The sequence below is a fragment of the Pithys albifrons genome, chromosome 14, assembly GCF_047495875.1.
Source record: "Pithys albifrons albifrons isolate INPA30051 chromosome 14, PitAlb_v1, whole genome shotgun sequence".
NCBI classification, from domain to species: domain Eukaryota; kingdom Metazoa; phylum Chordata; class Aves; order Passeriformes; family Thamnophilidae; genus Pithys; species Pithys albifrons.
Genome location: NC_092471.1, coordinates 18,532,751 through 18,555,831, shown reverse-complemented (window position 1 = coordinate 18,555,831; position 23,081 = coordinate 18,532,751). Strand labels below are relative to the sequence as shown.

Here is a 23,081-nt window from a genome sequence, read left to right as displayed (position 1 = left end):
CACCAAATCTGTGTATCTCACTCCTAAATCTTCCTCTTGCTAGTCTCTATTTTCCTCTGGGATTTTTATCACCTAAAACCACCAGGTTTCAATACTTTAGTCTGAGATTTTCTGATCTTGTCTCTCTAAGTGCTGCAGCTGTAAAAGCAAAACCCTTTTCCATCACACATAGCAAAAGTTACCTACCCTGGCCAAGCCCCAAGAGAAAAGGTTTCATTTCTGCATTCCCAGTGGTGCCCTTTTCCCCCCCCAAAATTCCTTTCCATGGCATGCCACAGCAGCTTCCCTTTCACCAGTGGAACTCAAGCTGTGTGTGATTAATAATTCACATTTTGTGCTAAAAGCAAACCAGAGTTAATTTTGTATATTTTGCTCCCTCTCTAACTCATTCCTTTGCCCAGGAAGGAGGTTCTGCAGTCAGAGCTCTCAGTGACTCATTCCTTACATAAGGAACTACAACATTTCAGAGTTTACAGAGAAGAATGTTCTTGCTCATTATGGGAATGAAAGGAGATTGCTGCATTTCAAATGACATGTATAATTTAGACACTTATTTCTAGGACTATTTGGAACAGGGAGTGAAGAGAAATGAAAATGTTTGAAGTGACTTGAGTGGTTCATAGTTTTTAATGTGACTAACAAATACACAGCCCAGTGACTTTTAGGACTGTTAATGGAGGAGTTGCTCTGCAACTCAACACACTTTTCTTGCTTCTAATAACAGGGTTTATTTTAAGCCATGAGCAGAAACTGGTATTTGTCAGTCTGTAAAATTCTGCAGAGATCTCCTCTTTTTCTCTGCTGGTTGTGGCCTCCTGTGCCACCAAAGTGGAAAAGGGGATGGGAAACAGGATCCCAGAGAGACCAGGCAGCTGGGGAGGGAAATGGCAGCAGGTCTGCTGCACTTGGATGGAGCTGGGAGACTTTTCCCTTTGGAATTCCAAATGTTAAACCTTCCCTGCAAAAGGAGAGCATGGAATATTCTGTATTTCAGCAATGCAGAGTTTCTTGGATGGGGAATTCAAGAACAGCACCATGGCTGTGCATTGGGAAGGATTTATTTAATTGTGTGCCTTTAGAATTCTGTGGTGAGCCAAATCCAGCACAGTTTCTGGAGCTTTGAATATGAACAACTCCCAGGTGCCACCACGTTGTGCAGTTTGTCTTCACACATTGCAGCACTTCCTTGGTGGGACATCTTTGGAATGCAGGATTCTGAGTCCATTTTCCCTCTCAGCCCCATTTAGATAATTATTTCCCAAGTACCAGGACAGCAGTGTCTGTATTTCCTGGCCTGTCCTTGGCACAGCATTGGTGCATTTCTGCAGCAAATTGCCCATCATTTCCTGAGGTCTGTGGGGTCTCTCAGGGAGGGCTCAGCTCCCTCTGAGCAGGGACAGTGCCAGGCTCTGTCCTGGCTCTGCAGCCCCTGCAGAAATTCAGGAGCTCTATGCCTTGGAAAAACCTCTCCAAACTGTTGCATTATTTATTTGTCTCCTGCTTCAAGGACAATGCTCTTCAAACCAAGAGATGACACAAAGGAGCCCTGGGCTGTATAAATATAGAATATTTTTTATTTTTTTGGTTAATAGATACAGTACAAGTTTTGACTACATAAGAAAGCCTTGTTTTCAGTGCATACATTCTTCAGACAGACAGGAACATGGCAGACAAACATGCCTGGGTGTTTGGAGGGTTCCACAGGGCTTGCTTTATTTCCCTAAGTCCCAAGTTATGGCTTTTCCCAGTTTTCTTCAGCTGCTTTGACAACTCAAGGTCCAAGGAAAAGTAAACTGAGGAACAGGGATGTGTCAGCTCTTGTGACACAGGAGGATTAGGTGGGAGAGCAGAACACTGCTCAGAGCACCCCACACTGCTCTCCCTGCAACCACCTTGTGGCATCATCTCATATCCCACATGGCCCAACCCAGCAAGATTCCAAACAAAATGTGGAAACATCAAATGTCAAACCAACCAACCAGTGCTTGGGCCAACACCTGTGCAGTGGCTGATTGTTGGGAGGGTCAGACACCAAACTCCTGCACTGCCCTTGTGTGAGGTGGGGCTGCTGTCCTGCCTTGGGCACAGTCCTTTCTGGCCTTTTGTGATGTACCATAAACCCAGGAAGGGGATCCCAGGGCTTGGCCATCGCACTGCAGGGAGGGACAGGAGAGTCAGTGCTGCTCTCTGAGTGGTCAGAACAAAGCCCAGGTGCTCTCTGGGTGTGACATGATCCCAGCTAACCCAGGAAAGCCCAGCCATGCCTCATCCCTTCTGCAGCTCCTTGGGAATGCTGCCCCCTGCAACCAGCTCTGGGGCTGTGCAGTGGGCGCTGCTGGGACACAGGGAGACGGATCCCAGCCCACAGCCCACATCCCACCTGGAGGGTGAGACAGGACCCAGCCCACAGCCCACAGCCCACCTGGAGGGTGAGACAGGACCCAGCCCACAGCCCACCTAAAGGGTGAGACAGGACCCAGCCCACAGCCCACGTGGAGGGTGAGACAGGACCACAATCTGGTGCAGGATCCCTGAGGAGCTCAGTCAGGAACTTCACTGGCCACTTCAGGCTCACATGAGCACTGCCACTCCTGCAGTGTGTGGGAGGAAATGCAGGGACAGAAGTGCCTGGACACTGGGAAAGCCTTGGCCTCTGCCAAGCAGGGCACCAGGAGCAGGGCTGGTATTGGTGGGACCTTCAGCAGAACAGTTCAGGCCTAATTGTGTTCACCTTCAGCCCTCAGTGGGTTCCTTTGAGATGACTACATAGACTTTGGGCTTTTATCTGCCCTTCCTTGATACCCCAAGCAGGTGCATCCTGGTTAGGATCCCCTTCTTGTGGGGGTAACTTGGAAGAACCCTCAGAAACCTCATTGTCTGGGGAAATGACTCAGAATGATCAGATTCACATCCTTCACCAACCTTCATTTTGCTCCAGACATCAACATTGAAAAATCAGTAGATAAAAAAAGCTTCTCCCATTCAGGGAAGGACACACAGAGGCTTCCAGACAAGCCAATATAAACTAGCTTTCCTTGGCTATATATTGAAAAAAAATTAATGTGAAAAAGCTTACTTTAGATTATCTAGTTCAGCCTCTGCAAGCACAGGAAATAACAGAGTGAAATCATCCTACACCTGAGCTCACTGCAAAGGCAGAGCAAAGCAATCCAAAGGGACTGGGAGAGCAAATAGCAAGGAGATGAAAAGGGGAGAGGAAACCAGAGTGTTCCAAAGCCCAGGCTGAACAACAACAGGCAGGGGAAGGCACTTCTTGGACAGCCAAGTGGCAGGTGATTGTTGGAGACAAGACAACCCAGTGGGTGGGGAGCTCTGAGCTGCTCTGCTCACGTTCTCTGGGGCCACAAGGGCACAGCCCCAGGAGGGAGCAGCATCAGGAAACAGGAACCTGTTCCTGCAGACACCACCGAGCTCAGAGACAGGAGGAGGCAGACAGGAGCAGAGCAAGAATCCCTGAGAATCTGAAAATACAACGCACATCACATCATTTAAACAATTTGCCCCTTCTGGCCCTCTGGCCTTGATTTAAAACTGAGGCACTGGAAACTCCTCCCCTCTAACAGGAGCTACCTGGTGACACTTCAGGAATGAGAGATATCTGCCACATTCCTCCAGATCGCTGTTTCCCAGCTGCAATTAAATAATGTGGAGAGTAAGAGGGAGACAGAGACACTCCCAGACAAGAGAACTGCTCTGGACTGGCACTGGTGGGGCACTGTAAACTGGAGCCTGGCCTGCAAGCATTAGTGAAATGTTTAGTAGTAGTTATGTTATGTCTGGGTATCTCCTTCTATTTGGACTAAAATGTTACAAATTTTACCTTATAAATGAATCACTATATTTGTTGCTACTGGGTACACTATATACATGCTGTAAGAAAAGAACAATAATTAAATTAAGGGAGGAGAGAAAAGGACAAACAAAATATTAGTATATAAAATAGAAGACATATGTTCAATAATACTTTTCAGGCAATACTTTTGCTTGTTACATTTACTATAAGGACTAAAAATAAAATCTTCCACTCAAAATAAAGGCTGGAAACAGCTGCCCACGGGTCAGTCCCTCCTCTGCTGAGGCTCTCCAGTGGAAGTGAGCCTGGGTTGTTCTTGATTGTGCCCCTGCAGAGGAGCCCTCCGTGTTTGGGGCTGCACAGAGCCCTGTTGGGTTTGCACTAAACCCTGTTGGGTTTGCACAGAGCCCTGTTGGGGCTGCACAGAGCCCTGTTGGGGCTGCACAGAGCCCTGTTGGGTTTGCACAGAGCCCTGTTGGGGCTGCACAGAGCCCTGTTGGGTTTGCACTAAACCCTGTTGGGTTTGCACAGAGCCCTGTTAGGGCTGCACAGAGCCCTGTTGGGCTGCACAGGGCCATGTTAGGGCTGCACAGAGCCCTGTTGGGGCTGCACAGAGCTCTGTTGGGGCTGCACAGAGCCCTGTTGGGGCTGCACAGAGCCCTGTTGGGACTGCACAGAGCCCTGTTGGGGCTGCACAGAGCTCTGTTGGGGCTGCACAGAGCCCTGTTGGGCTGCACAGAGCCCTGTTGGGGCTGCACAGAGCCCTGTTGGGGCTGCACAGAGCCCTGTTGGAATTGCACAGAGTCCTGTTGGGGCTGCACAGAGCCCTGTTGGGGCTGCACAGAGCCCTGTTGGGGCCGCACAGAGCCCTGTTAGGGCTGCACAGAGCCCTGTTGGGGCTGCACAGAGCCCTGTTGGGGCTGCACAGAGCCCTGTTGGGACTGCACAGAGCTCTTTGCCACCCCCAGGCCATGCAGAGGGGCTGCTGTGTGTTCCCAGAGCCACAAAGGGCCCTGGCTCCAAAGCCCTGAGCTCAGAGGGTTCCTCAGAACCCCCAGTGCATCCCTCAGGGTGGGCAGGTGACACTCAGTCCTGCCAGCAGTGTTTGCCAACCTTCAGCCCAGCCCAGGGCACACCTGCAGGGCTTTGCCCTACATGGACTTAGTTTAAAGTTGCTAAATGAAGGGTATTAACCACTGCTGTTTTCTCACCCTGCAGCTGAAGGTGCAGAACTAACACCTCCCTCTGATGTCACTGACAGCACAGCCACACAAACTGCACCTTCTTTTGCTTTCACCTCACAAATAAGTTATTTCCACGAGAAGTGATTGATTACTTGATCAGAGCTATAGATAATTAGTGTATCATGAAAAACCAATCCAATGAGCTTTCTGGGGCTCACTAGATGAATTATTTCCCAGTAGTTTCTTCTCTTCTATGACCAGCTCTACTTAATACACAGGTACTGAAATACAAAGCAGTGCAAAATGACCACAAAGCAACCAGAACCCACCCTGTCTGGAGGGGCACTGTGAGCAGGGGTCTCCTGGGGCTGCAGGGATGCCTCAACACAGCCACTCCCTAGCCCAGGAGGAGGAGCAGAGCAGGTCCTCAGAGCCCCTTCAGGGGCTTGAGTGTTCACAGTTACTGTGGGGTGTGGTTTGGAGACTTGTGTTCCCCTTTGCTGATACCTGAGGCTTGTTTGGGATTCCTCCAGCTCGGCTCCTTGGCTGCTGCCAGGGGGTTCAGCTGTCTTGGCCAAGGTAATACAATGGTTTTGGGGTTGGATTTTCCCCTCTCTAGTTTGACTCATGAAAAAAAAAAGTCTTTTGCTGAAGAAGTCAAATCAAGGAAGAAAAGGGGAGGGCTGTGCAGACCTCAGAGGAACTGCACAAGGAGCCACTTCCAGCCCAGGTTTGGAGCCCAGGGGTCACAGCCCTGACTGCCAATGGACATCCTCCTCATCCTTGGTTTTCCTACTTGCAACCTGAAGACTTCTTCCTTCCTGAGTTTTCAAAGTCAGCTCTGCTGGTTACAGAGCACATGAAATGATAAGGATTGTTTGCTGGGTTTGGAGCTGGTGTGGCATGCACAGGGTGCCTGTGCCACCTGCAGACCAACAGCCCCTGCCACAGGCAGCTCTGGGGCAGGGGCAGACACACCATGAATTCCTCACATGTGAGGATTTGGGATCCTTCCAGTCCTGGTGCAGCCAAAGCTTTGGATTACCATGACCCCAGGCAGGGCTGGGCTGCAGAGGGCACTGAATGTCATACCACTCTCTACCTTGGCAGGACACTCAGGGGTAAAGGTGTGCCACACAGGCTTGCAGCTCAGCAGGGGCTCATACTCCCAGGAGCAAACTGGGGGCATGTGCCACAGAATCCAAAGGAAATGGTGGTTTTTCATTGCTTTTTAGCAACTGTCCTGTGTGCAGAAAGGACCACGGAGATGCTGCTGCCCTGCCTCTCAGGAGGTGTGTTGGGGGGGGACTCTCTTGCTCCCAGGGAGTGTTTGGGGCACATTCACACTGACACATGAGCTGGGAAATTCTGCTGCAGCTTGAGCAGGGCCATATTTAAGGCAGGGACTTGCCTTGCAATCATTAGAGCTGCACCTCCAGCACAGCTCCCTATGGCATTCATGCCACAGCAGCTGCTGTTTGGGCAAGGAGCAAGCCCAGGGAGGCAGATCTCTCCCCCTCTGTGTGCCCTGGTGCTCCAAAGATGCCTCCTGGTACAGGAGTACCATCAGCTTCCTCTGGGCCACACCACTTTTAGGAGCATGTCCTGCGGGCAGTGGAAATGATTCAGTTCGAACTGGAACAATATCTTGGGTTTCCAAACATTTCAGAAATATTTCCAGGGGGTGAGATCCCAAGTTAAGAGTGGCTTTTTCCCAAACCCACTGGTGTGTTTGGCTGTTGGTCTCAGCTGAGCTCTGTCACCTTTGGGCTAACCAATCCCTGGGCCAGCAGCCTGGATCCTGTGAGCACAACTGGCTTGGCATGGCTCTTACGGAGCAAAATGGGAAGGAGGGAACCTGTGGATCTGCAAATCCAGTGAGCAGCCCCGGCAGGAGCAGGGAGGGGCAGCAGCTCCTCCCTACCATTCCCAGTGTTCATTTACTGCAGAGGTTGCAAGAGGCCTTTAAAGATAACAGAGGAGATGCTCTTCAGATGTTCCTGGTCACATCAGAACCGTTGTCCTGGGAGATTTCCCTTCCACTTCCTCCAGGCCTGGAGACAGGAGAGGATCCAGCAGGGCTGGAGGTGCAGCCTGGGGGGAGCTGGTTACACTGGAGGGGCTGAGTAGTGGATGACAGAGTTGTAGTCTGGGGGTGGGCTGTGGCATTCCAGGGTGGGATCCATGGGCAGCAGGACCGAGTCTTCCAGTGGGAAGTCCATGGTGTCCTCTTCCACCTGCACTGCGGGCTGGTACCTGACAGCCTCGTGGTCAGAGAGGATGGACTCCTTGCTCCTGCTGACAGCTCTCCTCCTGTGGGGAACAAACCATGAAATGTCCCACTCTGTCCCCTGAGGCTTGGCCTCTCTCTGCAGGTAATGGTCAGAATGGGGGGTTAAAGGGTAAACATCTAAAGCATCTCAAGTTCTCTTTCCAGCACCCTGCAAGACAGAGACATTTTACTCATTGGATAAGGGAACTGCATTAGGTATTTTGAATAACTCAGTGTTTTAAAAGTGGATTTAGGAGTAAATCCAGGAGCTGTTGCCCTGTCTTTCTCTCTCACCACATTTCACTTCTCTTAGTTGTAAAGGCAACTGCTCTATATATACAACAATATTCTCCCTCATTGTTCTGACACAGGTCAGTAAAAATTTGACTTTTCTGACAGCAGGACTGAAGGAGATGTCTTTTCCTGAAGTATAATAAAGGATGAAATACCGAGTAGTCTCTGACAGACTGTAATTTAAAATGATACTGAAGGAGGGGTGTGTGTTGAACACACTTCTTGCAGGGCAAAGTCTCTGCCATTCCCCAGCCCTTTACAAGCCCTGGTGAAGGGCAGCACTTTGCAGAGCTCCAGCTGCTGCTCCATGGCTGCTGCTGTTGGGGGAGCAGCCGCTCTCCTGCTGCCCACCCTGACGCCAGGGGATGGAGAGAAGCCACTTCCAGCACAGGGAGCCACCTCAGTGTTAAAAGCAGGAGAACCCTGGAGAGGATTTGTATCACAAGGTGCCATTAAGGAACAGCAAGTGTTGTGAGGAAGGAAAAAGGTACTTGCTGTCACAGGCTGGCTTCAAATAATGTTCTGTTTATCTTGGATTTTTCCCTCTGATCAGTTAATTGGTGGAGGCTCAGGTGACTTAGGGCTGGTTCTCATGTCAGAATGGCTTTTGAGCTCCTGCACTTCACTCAGGGCCCTTTAAGGTGCAGCTCTTTGTATGGAGCCTCAGCCATAGACCCACCAGAGCCCTACTCCTGTTCCAATTCAAAGGGACAGGAATGTGCCTGGGAGGACTGAAAATCAGGCAGTGCCCAAGCACTTGGTGTTTAAAGCAGCATAGAGCTGCATTTTAATGACCCTAAACCAAATCTGAACAACCAACAGTCCATCAAATAATTGTAGAATCCATGACACTTCTTTGGCATGTTTGCAGCTCCAGCTCTGTCTCCAGGGATGACCCCAGGGGCGAGAGGCAGCCCACATGCATGGCATGGCTGGCACGAGTTTGGGCTCTGGGCAGTGCAGAGACAGAGACTGGAGAGCAAAGCTGCAGTTCCTGTGCCTTCAGACCTGCACAAGGCACTGAAACCCAACCTGTGGAGTGGCAAAGAGAAAGTCTAAAATAAAGAGAACTCCAACAAAAATGTAGCACATTCTGCTTTCCCAATCTAAGCTTTTTCCTCTTGGTCCAGCGAAAAATGTGAGTGGAAACTTCTTTATGTATCCTGTACATCTGGCAGCTTCTCCTCCTATACACACACAGCTGCTCTGGGGATAAACTCTCCCCTGGCCTGAGCAGTGGAAACTCAACTTTGCCTCACTGCTTATTTATGTAACTCTCTTTCTGTTGCTCAGTTCTAGTGACTCATGTCAGACAGTTTCCTGGGGCTTCCAATTTGCCAGGTATTAAAGTTGTCAGTGGAGACTGAGGGAAGCTTGACAATATCTGCTGAACTTGGCCCTGGCCTGCACATCTCAGGGTGCTGGAGACAAAGAAAAGGTATTAGGGTTTGGTTTGGCCACACAAGGGGAAACTTTCAGCTCCCTGTAGACTCCTAGCAAGTCCTGGGTGGGTTTCTGCCCCTGTAGGTCAGGAGCCTGGATATCTGGGAAGAGCCTATCCCTGGATTCAGGCTGGGCTTTGGAGAGCTCCAAGTGCTGCCATCCAGTATCTTCTCCAAAGGCAGGAAGCTGCTGAGTTAGGCCAGAAGCAGGTTTTGGCCTTTGCAGACCAAAATGCAATTAGTTTTCAAAACTCTCCCTTTCATTAACTGCATTTCCCACTTAAGGCTGTCCAAGGGCTTTGCATTTCCCCCTTCACTGCCCCTGTTGCTGCCACTCCTGTGTGCCCTGCCCTGCAGCACATGGGCATTTGCTGGGCTCTGTGTGGGCAGTGGGACTGCAGGTGCCTTTGTCCTTTGCCACCTGTCTGAGAGAGCTCATTGACTCCACAGAAACTGCCCCAGCACACCAGAGCCCAGCCATGCCCCCAGCATGGGCAGTGCCAGTGCTACTGCCCTGTAAGACAAAGAAACCCTCCTGAACCCCACCAATAAACCATTCTGAGTGGTCTGATTTGATTAATCACACAGTTATGCAGCTACAGAAGTCAGTAATGGTTGTGTGAGGAAACAGTGTCATGAAAAGCTGAGCTGGACATCATGTGGCTCAGCACTGCTCCTGGGCTGGCACTGCCCTGCCCAAAAGGTGCTTCCCCACTGCCTTTGCCTCTGACTGCCCAGTGCTGCAGTGTGGGAGGTGACCCAAGGGCTGCTCAGTCCTGAGGAACCTGCTCAGAGCTGGGGCTGCCCAGCCTAGCCCTCCTGGCTGTCCCACCCTGGCACAGTCCTGAGGATCAGGTGTGGAATACCAGGGCAGGGAGCTGGAGCTGCCACTGCCCCTCCTGTGTCACACAGTGCCCACCCTGAGAATTGTTTGTGCTGCAGATTTGGGGCAGGGCAGAGGGACAGCTGAGAGTCTGACACAGTCACTCCCTGCCCCAAAGACAGCTGGTGACCCAAAGGACCCTCTGTCACCCTGGGCACAGCCCTGGGGAGGCTCGGGGTGGGGGCAGGTCTGGCAGGGTGTGCTGAGCTGCCCCAGCCTTGGTTCATGGGCTGCCCTGGGGCTGCCAAGGCACAGCACTGGCTCCTCTGTCAGAGAGGTTCCTCCAAGCCAAGGAAGTTTGGGGGGAGCATAGAAGTGCTGACAGCACTGGGGGAACCAACACTGCAAACTAAGGGAATGCAGAACAGTGTCAGCAAATCCCTAAGAATGACATGGAAATCCCTGCAGCAATCCAGGATGTGTGCCCAGGTGCCCTGACCCTGCTGCCATCCTGGCTCTGCTGTCATGCTGACCCTGCTGCCATCCTGACCCTGCTGCCATCCCTGCTCTGCTGCCATCCTGGCTCTGCTGCCACGCTGACCCTGCTGCCACGCTGACCCTGCTGCCATCCTGGCTCTGCTGCCATGCTGACCCTGCTGCCATCCCTGCTCTGCTGCCATCCTGGCTCTGCTGCCACGCTGACCCTGCTGCCATGCTGACCCTGCTGCCATCCCTGCTCTGCTGCCATCCTGGCTCTGCTGCCACGCTGACCCTGCTGCCACGCTGACCCTGCTGCCACGCTGACCCTGCTGCCATCCTGGCTCTGCTGCCATGCTGACCCTGCTGCCATCCCTGCTCTGCTGCCATCCTGGCTCTGCTGCCACGCTGACCCTGCTGCCATGCTGACCCTGTTGTCATCCCTGCTCTGCTGCCACGCTGACCCTGCTGCCATGCTGACCCTGCTGCCACGCTGACCCTGCTGCCATGCTGACCCTGTTGTCATGCTGACCCTGCTGCCATCCCTGCTCTGCTGCCATCCCGACCCTGCTGCCATGCTGACCCTGCTGCCATCCTGGCTCTGCTGCCATCCTGGCTCTACCAGGTGGAGAACTAGAGGAGGAAGAGGAGGAAGCCAAGGGTGTGAAGGCAGAGCTGAGGGCTGAGCCCCTGCCAGGCTGCACACAGGGTGGGCTCTGGGCTGGAGCACCCATGTGTGGGGTGGCTGTGTGTGTGCCAGGGGGTCATGCCCAGGTGGGAGCCTGGGCAAGGGCACTGCAGTGCTATTAGAGCCATTAACAGCTCCCCTTTTCCTGGGCTCTGTCAGAGTTCCTGCTTCAGATGAAGCTGAAAATACCAGGGATTAGAAGGAGGAAAAGTTAGCCTCAATGTTAAGTAATGTCTCACAAACTTTTGTGAAGTTTTCTGAAGGTGCCAAAGTGGTTTGGAAGACACCACAGAGGATAATCCTGCAATAGCCAGAAGGTCTAAATGACCTACTGAGTCTTTTCCTTCCTACTGTGTGAACCAGATTTTGGTTAGAGGTAGAAAAATACTGAAAGCATCAAAGAGCTGGGAAATCATTACTGGAGCTGTTTATTTTATGTGAGAGGGAACCAGTTTCTATTAGTCTAAATTTTGGGGTCAATGACTTGAAGAGGAGCCTGGAGAAAGAGAGATGACTGCAAGATAATCCCCTGTGCAGGGAGAGCCTCAAGCACCAGTGCAGCACTCACTGCAGGGCTGTGCAGCAGCTCCTTCTGCTTTGCAATGAGAAGTCCAAATATCAGTAGGAAAAGCCTTTTGTGTCCATGTAGCAATCCTGGCTGTGTGTTTAGAGGGAGATGAGAATTTGGGCTGACTGTATCCAAGTAGATCTGCTTGTGTCATGCCCACATCTCTTAATAACATGTAGGAGCTTCAGGGCTTTCAGGAGCTTTCAGAGGTGCTCAATGAGGCACAGAGTGACTGTTTTTTAGTTTTAATTTTTCTGCAATTAGAGAAATAAATGACTGATTCACAGTTTGCTTTAATGCAGTGTAGCCTGAGTGTTGTGCAGTAAGGGTTTCATCCTGGGCTCCCCTCTGGCAATACCAGGGTATCAGGAGCGTGCTGGCACAGACAATTCCAGAGGCTGGCAGCAGGAATTCATTGTTTTCAACACTTACAAACACAAAGGAGAGGTAACAGGGTAAAGCCACCCACTCCCTGAGTCTGTGTCCCCTCCCAGGTGTGGCCAGGCTGCTCAGCTGTCCCTGGGGCTCACTGCAGCACCCCAAAGGCAGGAAGATGGAAAGCACCACAGTCAGAGCCAGGCTGGGGACCACAGCCTTGCACAGTCCTCCTTTAAGTCCTTGCTTCTGTAAGCACAGTCCTGGGGGGACAAAGTGGCTTAAATAATCCTGAGTTATGAAAGTTGTGTTTTGGAGAGCTCAGGTCAGGTCACAGTGCAAGGGGCAGGACACAACAGGAAGGGTATTTATTATCTCAACATTCTCATTACAGAAGAAAAGTCTTCTGAAACTACATTTTACCATGGGGCAAACCTGGGCCCTGCCTCATTTCCCTGAAAGTCAAAGGGATCCCAGCCCAAGGCAGGCTGATGTTTGTTGGGCACCTTGTGTTTGGACACGAGTGCCTGATGCTCCAGAGCAAAGCCCAACTGTTTCCACATTACTGACTTGCCCCAGGCCCAGTTTGGCTTTGGCAGAGGCAGTGCTGGGTCTGGATGTGCACCCAGAGTGGATCTCTGAGCCCCTGCCCACTGGTGTGGTGGGGCTGGGGCAGAACCACCTCAGTGGTGCCAGAGCAGCTGAAGGAGCTGGGCTGCGAGGGAGAGGGCAGGGAGGGGCACAGCTGGGCAGGTGTCAAACCTTTGATATGTTTAAACATCAACGTGGTTATAGAGACTCTGGGAGAATTTCAAAGCAGTGCTTGGCAGCAGCCTGTTAATATTGTGGGATAAACCTGGCACCACAGCCATCCCATCATCAAGTCCCTCTGTGTCCACTGGGCTGCCCTTTGTCCCAGCCAGGCTTTGTCTCTCACTGCAGCTGCTGCTCTGACTTTCTGCTCCAGCTCAGAAATGGTTACTCTGCTCTCTAACAGTGGTGCCAGGCCCAGAGGATCAGATTCACCCTCAATAAACTCTTGACACTGACACTGCATGGTGTGTGCTGTTGACAAGTCTGAAACTCCACAGAGGAATGAATGCAGGATAAATAAACAGCAAAATTTTGGCAAAAATAATAAATGCAGCCACCCTGGTTTAGAAAACATACTAAGCCTTTGAACAGTTTTGTCTTAGAAAAGAAAGACTTTGAAAAGGATCCAGGGTAAATGTTTTTGATAGAGAGAGATACACAATTAACAAGGGTGACTTTATCCCCCCTGTTAAACCCACATCCCTTCTGACCTCTCCAGCCCATTCTAATGCTTTGGTGGCTTGTTTTCCAAGTTCTCAGTGCAGGAGCACCCAGGGGTGTCATGTCCTCAAAGGAGGGGGCACTGGGGTGCTCTGCACTCTGTTAAAACTCTGCCTTGTGCCAGTGATGGTCTGCAGGAGTGAAAAACAGAGGAAAAGAAGCTGATGAAATTGCTTTCTCAGCTGGACCTCAAACACTCGGCCAAGAAAAACCACACCTCTGTCCATCCATCCCACGGGAATCAGGGCCTGGGAGTGAGGGGACAACAGGCTCAGCTGGCTGCAGGGTTTGCTCTCCCAGCAGCTCCCTTGGGATGCTCTCCCAGGGCCTGGCTGGCACAGAAGGGCTCAGATAATCTCCTGCTGGATGGAATCCCTGTGGAAGTGTGAGCTGGAATGAGGAGAACATGGGCAGGGGTCAGGCAGGGAGGCACTGACTTCATGGGCCATGGCTCTGACCACTCACTGCCTGTGGGCTGAGAACAGCTCAGGTTTGCCTGGGAATCTCTGCAGGACAGGCTGCTGTGGAATCCTGGTGTTCCCACATCTGCCTGGGGGTTGATTTTTCTGATTTTCAGCAGAAAGCCTGGAAGGGGCAGGGACAGAACCTGCCTTGGCCAACTCATCAGCCACGTGGGAGAAGGGCAGTAGGGAAGCAGCAGTCAGAGGAGATTTACAGGAATGTTGGGAAGGATAAACCCTCCCAGAAGGCTGTTTGTGTCTGTTGGATTTGAGTCAACATGACCTCATGCAGAAACAGGAGGTCCATCAGCCCAGGTAAAGCACCCTGAATGCAGCTCCTGGCACTGGAGACCCTTTTTCTGAGCTGCTGCCATTTGTTCACCTTAGCAATGCAGGACTCCTCTGCACAGCCCAGAACACAGAGCCAGCTCTGGATCTCTGCTAATCCCAACAGGTCCAGCCCTGGGGCTGCTGGGCCAGGGGAAATCCTGCTGAACAGCTTCATTCCTGGACTCACACTGGCATCTGAATGCTCCTTGTTAGTGTTGGCTACAATTCCTTATGTAACCTTCTCCCTTTTCCTCCTCTCCTGCCTCCAAACATCCAGGAATTGATGGGTTTAAGGCCTGAAGACACAAGGCAGGGTCCTGCCATCTGCTCTGAGTAAGGGAGTCACCCTCTCCAAAACAGTCATGCCCTGCCCATGCACTCTCATGGGAACTACTCCATAATATCCAGAATTTCTCATCTCTCATTGCTCTTTAATGTGGAAAAGTGATGGCTTGGTGTGGAACAAGGAACTGCCCTGGTGGGAAAGGTTTAAGACAGAGGAAACTAATCCAGATCTCATCAACAGATTCCAGAGGAAACTCTAGGAAAAAATCAGTAAAAGTCTAATTAACTCCATTAACTGAATAGACATGGAATTCTTTGCTACAGAATAATTTTTTTAATATTTTGGGTAGCTGTTCTTTGAAGCTGTATCTGTTGACATCTGAATCAGTAAAATGGGTGAGTGATGCCAGGAAGGGGGAGAAGGCACTGCCAGGTCACCTCTCTGCTGTGGGATTGTTACTGAAATGCAAAGAGCTGGAACCAAAAGGTAAATACCTGCTTTTATTCTTCTGTGATTTCTACTACGAAGGGATAGACACGGAGCAAACACTGTCATATCCTCTGTTGGTAAACCAGGTCTGAAAACACAACCCAGGGGATCTTGGAGGTGTTGGATTAAGGGAGTTCTCTGCAGGACTGTCTTCACTGCTAAAGTAAATGTGGCAATCTGGAAAATGTAGTTGCTTTGCAGTGCTCATCTACTCTTCACTGTGCAAACACCTTTTAACTTTACTCCCAGCCCACCAGTTCAAAGTTCCCAGTCCTTCTGCATGTCTAAGTTAAATATACACACTGGTAGAATTATGAATGTGACTTTTTGGATGAATAGTTCAAGGTCTTCCACCAGAGCAGGAGAGCACTGGGGAGTCCCTGCAGAGGCAGCTGAGGTAGATGTGTGCATTCTCAGCTGAAAACTCTGCCCTCCATCTCCAAACACATTAGCCATGGGTGGGGTGGTAGGGCTGAGATTCAGAGCTGCAGCTCTTTCTAGCTTGTTTGGCTTATCTGGCAGATCCCCCCTGGGAACCAGAAACCAAAGTGCCCATTTCAGAAGCCTTTTGCTGGGTGGAAAAGAGGCCCCAAGGGAAGTGCCCCAGTACTCACGCCAGAGCCATGATGCCATAGGGCCAGGAGCGGATCTCCAACCTCTTGGGGCTCTTCATCTCCTCTGAGGTCAGCACCATCCCACTGTCAGACTCCTGAGGGGCACAAGGAAGCAACATCAGGGCTAGAGTGGTACCTGTGCCCTGGGCCTGCTGCAGGAGCTGCCAGGCCTTCACAGTATGCTCTTATCAATTTTTATCCAACTGTTCCTGTGATGCTGCTCTGGAGCCCTGAGAACTTTTCCCTTGGTCTTGGGATGCTGAAGTTTTTGATTTGTATTTCAAAAGAGCACTCTTAAAATGAACATATCAGAAAATAATGTGACATTTTCCAATTTGAAATTGATATCAAGCATATGGGTGCCATGTAGGACAGACACATGAACAGACTGAACTCATGGGGAATATATCCAGTAACTCTGGCTGGGTTTCTCCAGGAAAAGCTCCCTAAATACCTCCCAGAAATACACTCTTAGAAATTCTGAAATCCGAAGGAAGAGGAAGTTCAGAAGCATTCTGTAAATCCAAGTGCTTTGCAAAGATGTAGAGCCATGGCCTTTGGTTATGGATTTTTTGTGAGCCATCCAACCAAACTGCCTCAATCCCTGTCAAAGGGGAGGTTGTGATTCTGCTGCACTGGAAGCTGAGCCTTGAGGCTGCAACCAAGATCAAGCTGTTATTGTGCTAATTGTTATACAAGTTCTCAGACATCAAGTAATTAAAACATATTAAGTGTTCTGGGGAGTTCCTTTGCCTTTGAAATATTCTGTGTTGCTGGACAGTTGCATGTCTGTGCATTTATCAAGTCCAAGACAGAAACTCTGGTTAGTTTTAATCTACCAGTCCAACTAATTGGAATATAAAACATAGTCCCAGCAAACAATAAATAACAAGCAAAGCTTTTTTAGAAATACTTTGCTCATGTATCAGTTGTTAATAAGATCAGTTTAGAAACTGGTTTCCAAAGTATAAAGTAAAACCCTGAGCTAATGAGGTCTCTCAAAGCCTCAGCAGACTCAGCTGGTCCCTGGTTTTATCTTGGCTGTTTCCCCTTGAAACACGAGGTCCAGGAGCAGTTTATCTCAGGCTGCTCTGCATTTTGCTTACACTTCTCTGTTAAAAGAACACCCCCAGAGGCTGCAGATAAGTGGCACAATTGCAGGAAGGTGTGGTGGAGCACTGGGAGAGATCCTGGGCAACTGTGTCCAATAATTACCTCATGAGTATTGATGGCGTGATATTTAAGATAATTGTAGCAACCCAAGTGCACTTACTTGTCCAAGAGCAGATCACACCATAATTTGGCTTTAAAAGACTCTCCTTGAAATATCACATTTATTTCTGATCTGATGATGTACTATTACCCTTTTTTTGAAACTTTCCCCTCTTCATGTAAGGACTTGCTCTAAAATGCCATGAACAGGGAGCAGTTGGTCAAGTAATGCTCGTGCTGGCAGCACTAATCCCTTACTGCTACTGGACTGATGGAGGAAATATCATTGTGTGATTCAGAGAAACAGATTTTTATCCTGCAAGAGGAAAGAAGCAGGAGCCAGAGAAATTTCTGAGCCTTCTAATCCCTGAGATGCACCGATAAAGAGATAGAAATTACAGCTGGCAAAATGTTAGGGAGTAATGGCAGAGAACAAATGAGAAATGGGTTTGTCAAGGACATGAAATATGTCCAGGACAAGCTGTGGCTGCAGCCCTGAGCCCAAGAGGGAACTACCTGAGCCATTCAGGAGCTGGTCTGATTCTTTTAAATAAGGAAGGAAAAATGAAAAGAAAACCCCTCTAACCTGTAGTTTCAGAGGAAGGAAAGAGGGAGAACCATCATTCTGTAATCCCCTGGACTGAAAATTAAATCCTGTAATACCCTCCCACACTGCAATGGCAATCAACTAGTGATAAATATGTTCACTTGGGGTGGGGAAAATCCAGGGTGAAAGTCCTTTGTGTGATCAAGAGCAGGATCTTGAATCTTGGTCTTGTCTGCCCAGAACTGAACACCCTCCCCCCAAGTTATTGGCTGTCCCAGCCAGGATGTGTGCTGCACACATTTCCTTCCAAGAACCTCATTCTAATGAGCTGCCACCACTTTCTTATGGTGGAAAACATATGGAAATATGTAATATAAAGGTCCTTGGCCTGATCAAAGCCAGAGGAGTCAAACATGAGTTTCTCTTTAAATTATTTGTTGTCACACAGACCCAAGTGAGAGGTGCCAGGGCCAAACCTTCTGCTTGATTTAAAGCCCTTTCCCACCAAACAGATCCCAAAAGCTCTGGGAAGTGAGGAGTGCTCTGTGAACCTGGGGAAGGATGCAGCCACCTCACTTACCTCATGCACCACCTTCTCCTTTTCCACTGGCACCTCATCAAATGTCTTCACGCTCAGGGGTCTCTTGTTGCTGCTGTTCCTGAAAGGAGGAGAGTTGAGAGGTGAGCACAGACCTGAGCTCCTGTTGGCAGCTCAGTCACACCCTGACAGCTCTATGTCCTGGGCCAGCTTTCTCTTCTCACCTCTTGTAACTCATAAGCAACCCCCTGACAGGTCAGAGTTTTTACCCAGCCCTGCTGAGAGAGGACACCAGACAGTGCCCAGCTCCAGGGAGTCTTTCTCTCCCTCCCAGCCCTGGCTCTTTTTTCTCACCCAGTTTCCAGTGCACTCCAGGGGTTCACTCCGGGGTTCGAGTTTTCTTCCACAGGGCAAGTTTTGGGGTTGGATTCTCCATCTGGACACAGGGTGATGTTCAGTGGAATATAGTCTTTACCATCCTGGATAAGTAATAGCAGAAAAGAACATAAAGCTGGTGAAGTTCATCTCATTGTAAGAGGTTATTGTATTCTACAGCTTTACAATGGGAAAGGACTGGACTTTATTTTAATTTTAGGATGTTTCTTCAAAGTGATTAAGGTGTTCTTCACATCAATCTTACACTGCAGATGTGAGGCTGTTGTACCTTCAGGGAGGGGTAGGACCTGATGTGCCCTTCAGGAAAGCTGCCCTCTATCCTGCCATTGTGTTAGAACAGCTCTCAGGGACACCCAAACCCAAGTTTAAGCCATGGAGAAGGGAGGTCACAAAGCCCTGGGGCTGACACACCTCTAATAGTCTGGAATTGGTAAAAGCATCTGGCCCATGCACAGGCTTTTTGGGTTTGTTCAGCTTCAGGAGTTGGAGCTTGGGAAGAGCCAGTCCCTAAATGGGAGCCTGAAAGGGTTTTATTCCTTGTTCTTCCAAGGAATTGGTGCTGCACTTGCCAAGGATCCCTGCACTGCCATCTCCCCTGCAGTCACCTCTGCAGTGACTCTGCCTCTAAGGCCTGAAACTGTTTGTCCAATCTTGCCTTTGCTTATTTTTTGTTTTAATTTTGAGAAGCAGTTAAGTGCCCTATTCCCTTATTGTGATTTTTAGGTCTCCTTAATTTATTTTGATTCTGGAATAAGACTCCCAAGCTTTTCACATTGCAGACTGGGCTCCTTCAGCTCAGCTCCACTCCAGCTGTTTACAAACAGGAAGGAGCTGTTTGGTTTCTTCTCAAACTGACAATTACATTTCTGGCTGTTTTTACTGAGGAAGAAAATGACTGATTTAACTATTATGAAATTAGTGATGATATAACTGACTTTCTGAGCTTTACACTTTGTAACTGTAAAGCTCCTGAGAGCACTGGGGAACGTAAACATGGAAAATGAGAAAGTTCAGGAGGTGGAGGAAATCAGGAGTGAAGCTGAGCCCAGAAAGAAGGGAGGTGGGAGGAAGATGATTTTAAGATGTGGTTTTATTTCTCATTATCCTGCTCTGATTTGACTGGTAACAAACTGTATTTTCTCTGCCTTGCCCAGCTGAGGAGGTCAGTGATGGAGTGGTTTGGTGGCACCCAGCCAGGGTTTGTTGTGCTGGAATCTAATTAAAATGGAGAGATAAAGCACTGTTGTTCCTCCAAGGGGCAACTGGGCCTTTTCCTAATGAGTGCACATTCCTGCTGTTCTGGATGGACAGACATCGAGTCCTGAGATACAATCCCACCTGAACAGTCACCGTGTCTGTGCTCACCCCTGAGCCTTCCCCTGGTGACCTTTGTTGGGAGGCAGAGCTGCTTGTGGTGCTCAAACAGCCCTTACCTGGGGCACACCCACAGACCCACACACAGGTGTGCACACCTACACACCAACACACAGGTGTGCACACCCACACACCAACACATGGGTGTGCACACACACAGGCCCACACACAGCTGTGCACACACACACACAGGTGTGCCCACCCACACACCCACACACACAGGTGTGCACACTCACAGACCCACACACAGGTGTGCCCACCCATACACCCACACACACAGGTGTGCACACTCACAGACCCACACACAGGTGTGCACACCCACACACACAAGTGTGCACACCCACACACCAATATACAGCTGTACACACCCACACACCAACACACAGGTGTGCACACCCACACACCTACACACAGGTGTGCACACCCACACACCAACACACAGGTGTGCACACTCACACACCTACACACAAGTGTGCACACCTACACATCCACACACAGGCGTGCACACTCACACACCAGCACACAGGTGTGCAAATCCACATGCACACACACAGGTGTGCACACCTACACACCAACACACAGGTGTGCACACCTACACATCCACCCACAGGTGTGCACACCCACACACCAACACACAGGTGTGCACACTCACACACCAGCACACAGGTGTGCACACTCACATACCCACACCTACATACAGGTCTGCACACCGACATGCCCACACACAGGTGTGCACACACCCACACCTACACACAGGTGTGCACACACCCACACCTACACACAGGTGTGCACACACACCCCCACCTACACACAGGTGTGCACACCCACATACCCACACCTACATACAGGTGTGCCCACCCACATGCCCACACACAGGTGTGCACACCCACATGCCCACACACAGGTCTGCACACCGACATGCCCATGCACAGGTGTGCACACCCACATGCCCACACACAGGTGTGCGACCCCCTCCCCATGCCTGTGGCACAGGGCTGTGGTGCTGTACCTGCTGCACGTTGGCCTGCAGGAGGTCCCCCAGGCGCTCCACGAGCTCAGTGAAGGTCGGCCTCTCCGTGGGCACTCCGTGCCAACAGTCCAGCATTGTCTGGTAGCTATGGAAAAACCCCAGGGGTTAGAGAGGGAAAGGAAAGGAAATGGGCTTTGCTTCCAAACTGTCTCGTGCTGGTGCTGCTTGTTTTGGTCAGCCTTTGGGTGGGTTTGGATCAGGACAGGCTCCGATCTCCGTGTGCTGACATTCTATTCTAGTTTCCACTTGGGATGCTTTTTGCTTCCATTCTCCTGCCTCAGCTGACCTTGAAGGCTTTTTGTTTTCACCCAGCTTAAAATCTGGCTGCTGGGCCCTGCTGATGCTGTTGAAACAACTCATGGTTGTGGCTGCTGGGGTTCTGTCCCAGAATCAGAAGTCAAGGCAGACACAGGGGTCTCCTGCACCAAGATCAGATGACATGAAGGGATCTGTTTATCTTGTTGGCAGAGGTCAGGCTGACCTGGGCTGTCCTTGGCATCACTCTGTGGTACAGGGACACCCATGGTATGAACAACCACACCATTGACTGAAACCATACACAGCTGAGGTCTCCTTCCCCCTCCTCACCCAAACACAATCTCTTTTGTAATACTTAAATGACAGATCTCAACACAAGAGCAGGAGCTCTTACACTTCTGGGGTGGAGTACTCTGGAGATCTCATCCGAGTGCCTTCCTTGAGCCGGCGGCAGAAATCCTCGTCGATCTGCACTCCAGGGTATGGGGAGGCACCTGGGGAGGAATGAGGAGCATCAGAGTGGCACAGTCCCAGGTTCCCAGTCCAGGGAACTAAACCTAAAGCAGTGGTCTGTGCTGAGCATGTGGGGTCACCCAGAGCCTCACAGGAAGAGAAGCTCAAGCAAAGAAGCAGCTGCAGTTATCCACTGTCCTCATGGTTTGTTTGGAAGCATGTTACAGACTCTGTCTCTTTAGGCATTTCAATCACAGTGACTGGTCTGCATTTGTGATGTAGTCAGGGCCTCTCCAAGGTAAAAGAGGTCAGAAGAGACCTACCTTTTATTAGTTTGAGACTTTAAATGACTTCTTGATCAGTTGTGGAAAAGCTCCAGCTCATTCAGTTGGCTACACTATTATCCTGTTAATCTCCTGCACAAAGCATACACACATAGGGCCAGTCAGTCCTGCTCACCCTTTCTTGCCTTGGAATCTCTGCCCTTGCTGATCTAGAGGAGCTGTGGGCACCTGGCCCCTAAAGAAGGCCTGAGAACCTGCAGTTCAGCCCCAGGTGTGGAACTGTGGGTCACCAGCAGAGTGTTGTACATGTATTATCCAGCCCTACAGGCAGAACAACCATGCAAATGACCTGGCAGCCTTTTAGCCTTGTTTTCTTTCCTGACTGTGTGTTCAGTGTTGCTCTTCTACAGGGCCACTCAAGTGCCAGTGTGTGTCAGAGTCCCTGGGAGGGCGGCTCATGGCAGCTGCTACTGCTTTGGAGAGGCAGAGTGCTCTGAAGGGACCAGTAGCATTGTATTACTGCATAAAAGTTGGCCAAAAGTCATCAACATGAATCAAAAAGTCACCATTTGCCTGGGTAGATGTTTCCCTTCAGAGGAGGGACTGGTGTCAATGCATCAAATGTGCTAATGAGCTTTTCAGAGGTTGTGCTCTTTGTTGTATGACATCTCAAGAGCTCCATAAATAAGGGGAACAAATATATATTTTGGGAAAGTGCTCTGGCATCTGAGTAACCCAGACCTCATGGGTAAAATTCCAGAGAAGTCTACACTGAAGTTTGAAAGAGAACTGAGCCTACTGTGGACAGACCTGAAAGATCTGTAAACTTCCCTCCCTCCCTCCTCAGCAAAGGCTTCACATGCAGCACAACCCATCTTGCACATTTTGGCATCCAAAAGGCTGGATGATGAATTTGGAAACAATTTAATCAACTTTCAAAATAGGGGATTGAATGGAATCTGGAGCTGTATCCAGCCCTCGAGGAATCTCGGTATGATTTACTGGCTATAACATTCCTGCATATTTCCTGCAATGTTTTTTCCCCATTTGGAAACACCATCATGTGCTGTGCACTTGGGGGCACAACAAGCACAGCAGAAATCTTTTGGATAAAAGCAGCTAAGAGGGTGCCAAAACGTGCCTGCTTCCAGAATTCTGCTCCATGAATGTGACTGTTCACTGCCGAGCTCTGCTCCGGGGAGCTGAGGTCCTGGCAGCTTCCTAGGAGGGCACCTCAGCACAGCAAACAGGCTCCAGTGGCACCCAAGGCTCAGCCACAGCACATCTGAGTTCCCAGGATGTGCAAGGGCCAGGTCACAGGATTGGGAGTGTTTCTGGTAGTTTATATCCAGATTTTCCTTCCTTGTTTTGCCTTTGGCCTGTCAGAATAACCTGGCAATTCCTGTTCAGCTCGCATGGCATCCCCCAGCAGCCAAAGGTCTCCAAACAGGCTCCTACTGCCTCACAAGATCCCTCAGAACAAAGAGCTGGATAGAAACTGTAGTGACATTTTCCCAATGTCCCAGCTACCAAAGTGCTGTCTCTGCACCTCTCCCAA

At 50.1% G+C, this 23,081-nt stretch overlaps 1 protein-coding gene across 3 annotated transcripts in view; it reads right to left on the bottom strand.

Annotated features, from left to right (window-relative positions):
* Positions 1-1,552: 1,552 nt before the first annotated feature.
* Positions 1,553-23,081, bottom strand: part of LOC139678330 (vascular endothelial growth factor receptor kdr-like) — a 137,379-nt gene continuing 115,850 nt past the window's right edge. For 2 of the 3 annotated variants that reach the window (XM_071569065.1, XM_071569066.1), the window contains exons 25-30: positions 21,181-21,280; positions 20,508-20,613; positions 18,083-18,207; positions 17,771-17,849; positions 15,432-15,526; positions 1,553-7,311 (exon numbers count right to left, since the gene is read on the bottom strand). In XM_071569065.1, coding sequence (XP_071425166.1) covers positions 7,107-7,311; positions 15,432-15,526; positions 17,771-17,849; positions 18,083-18,207; positions 20,508-20,613; positions 21,181-21,280 — 710 coding nt within the window. In that variant the 3' untranslated portion in view covers positions 1,553-7,106. The remainder of the gene's footprint in view (positions 7,312-15,431; positions 15,527-17,770; positions 17,850-18,082; positions 18,208-20,507; positions 20,614-21,180; positions 21,281-23,081) is intronic. The other variant, XR_011699014.1, reaches the window with a different exon arrangement.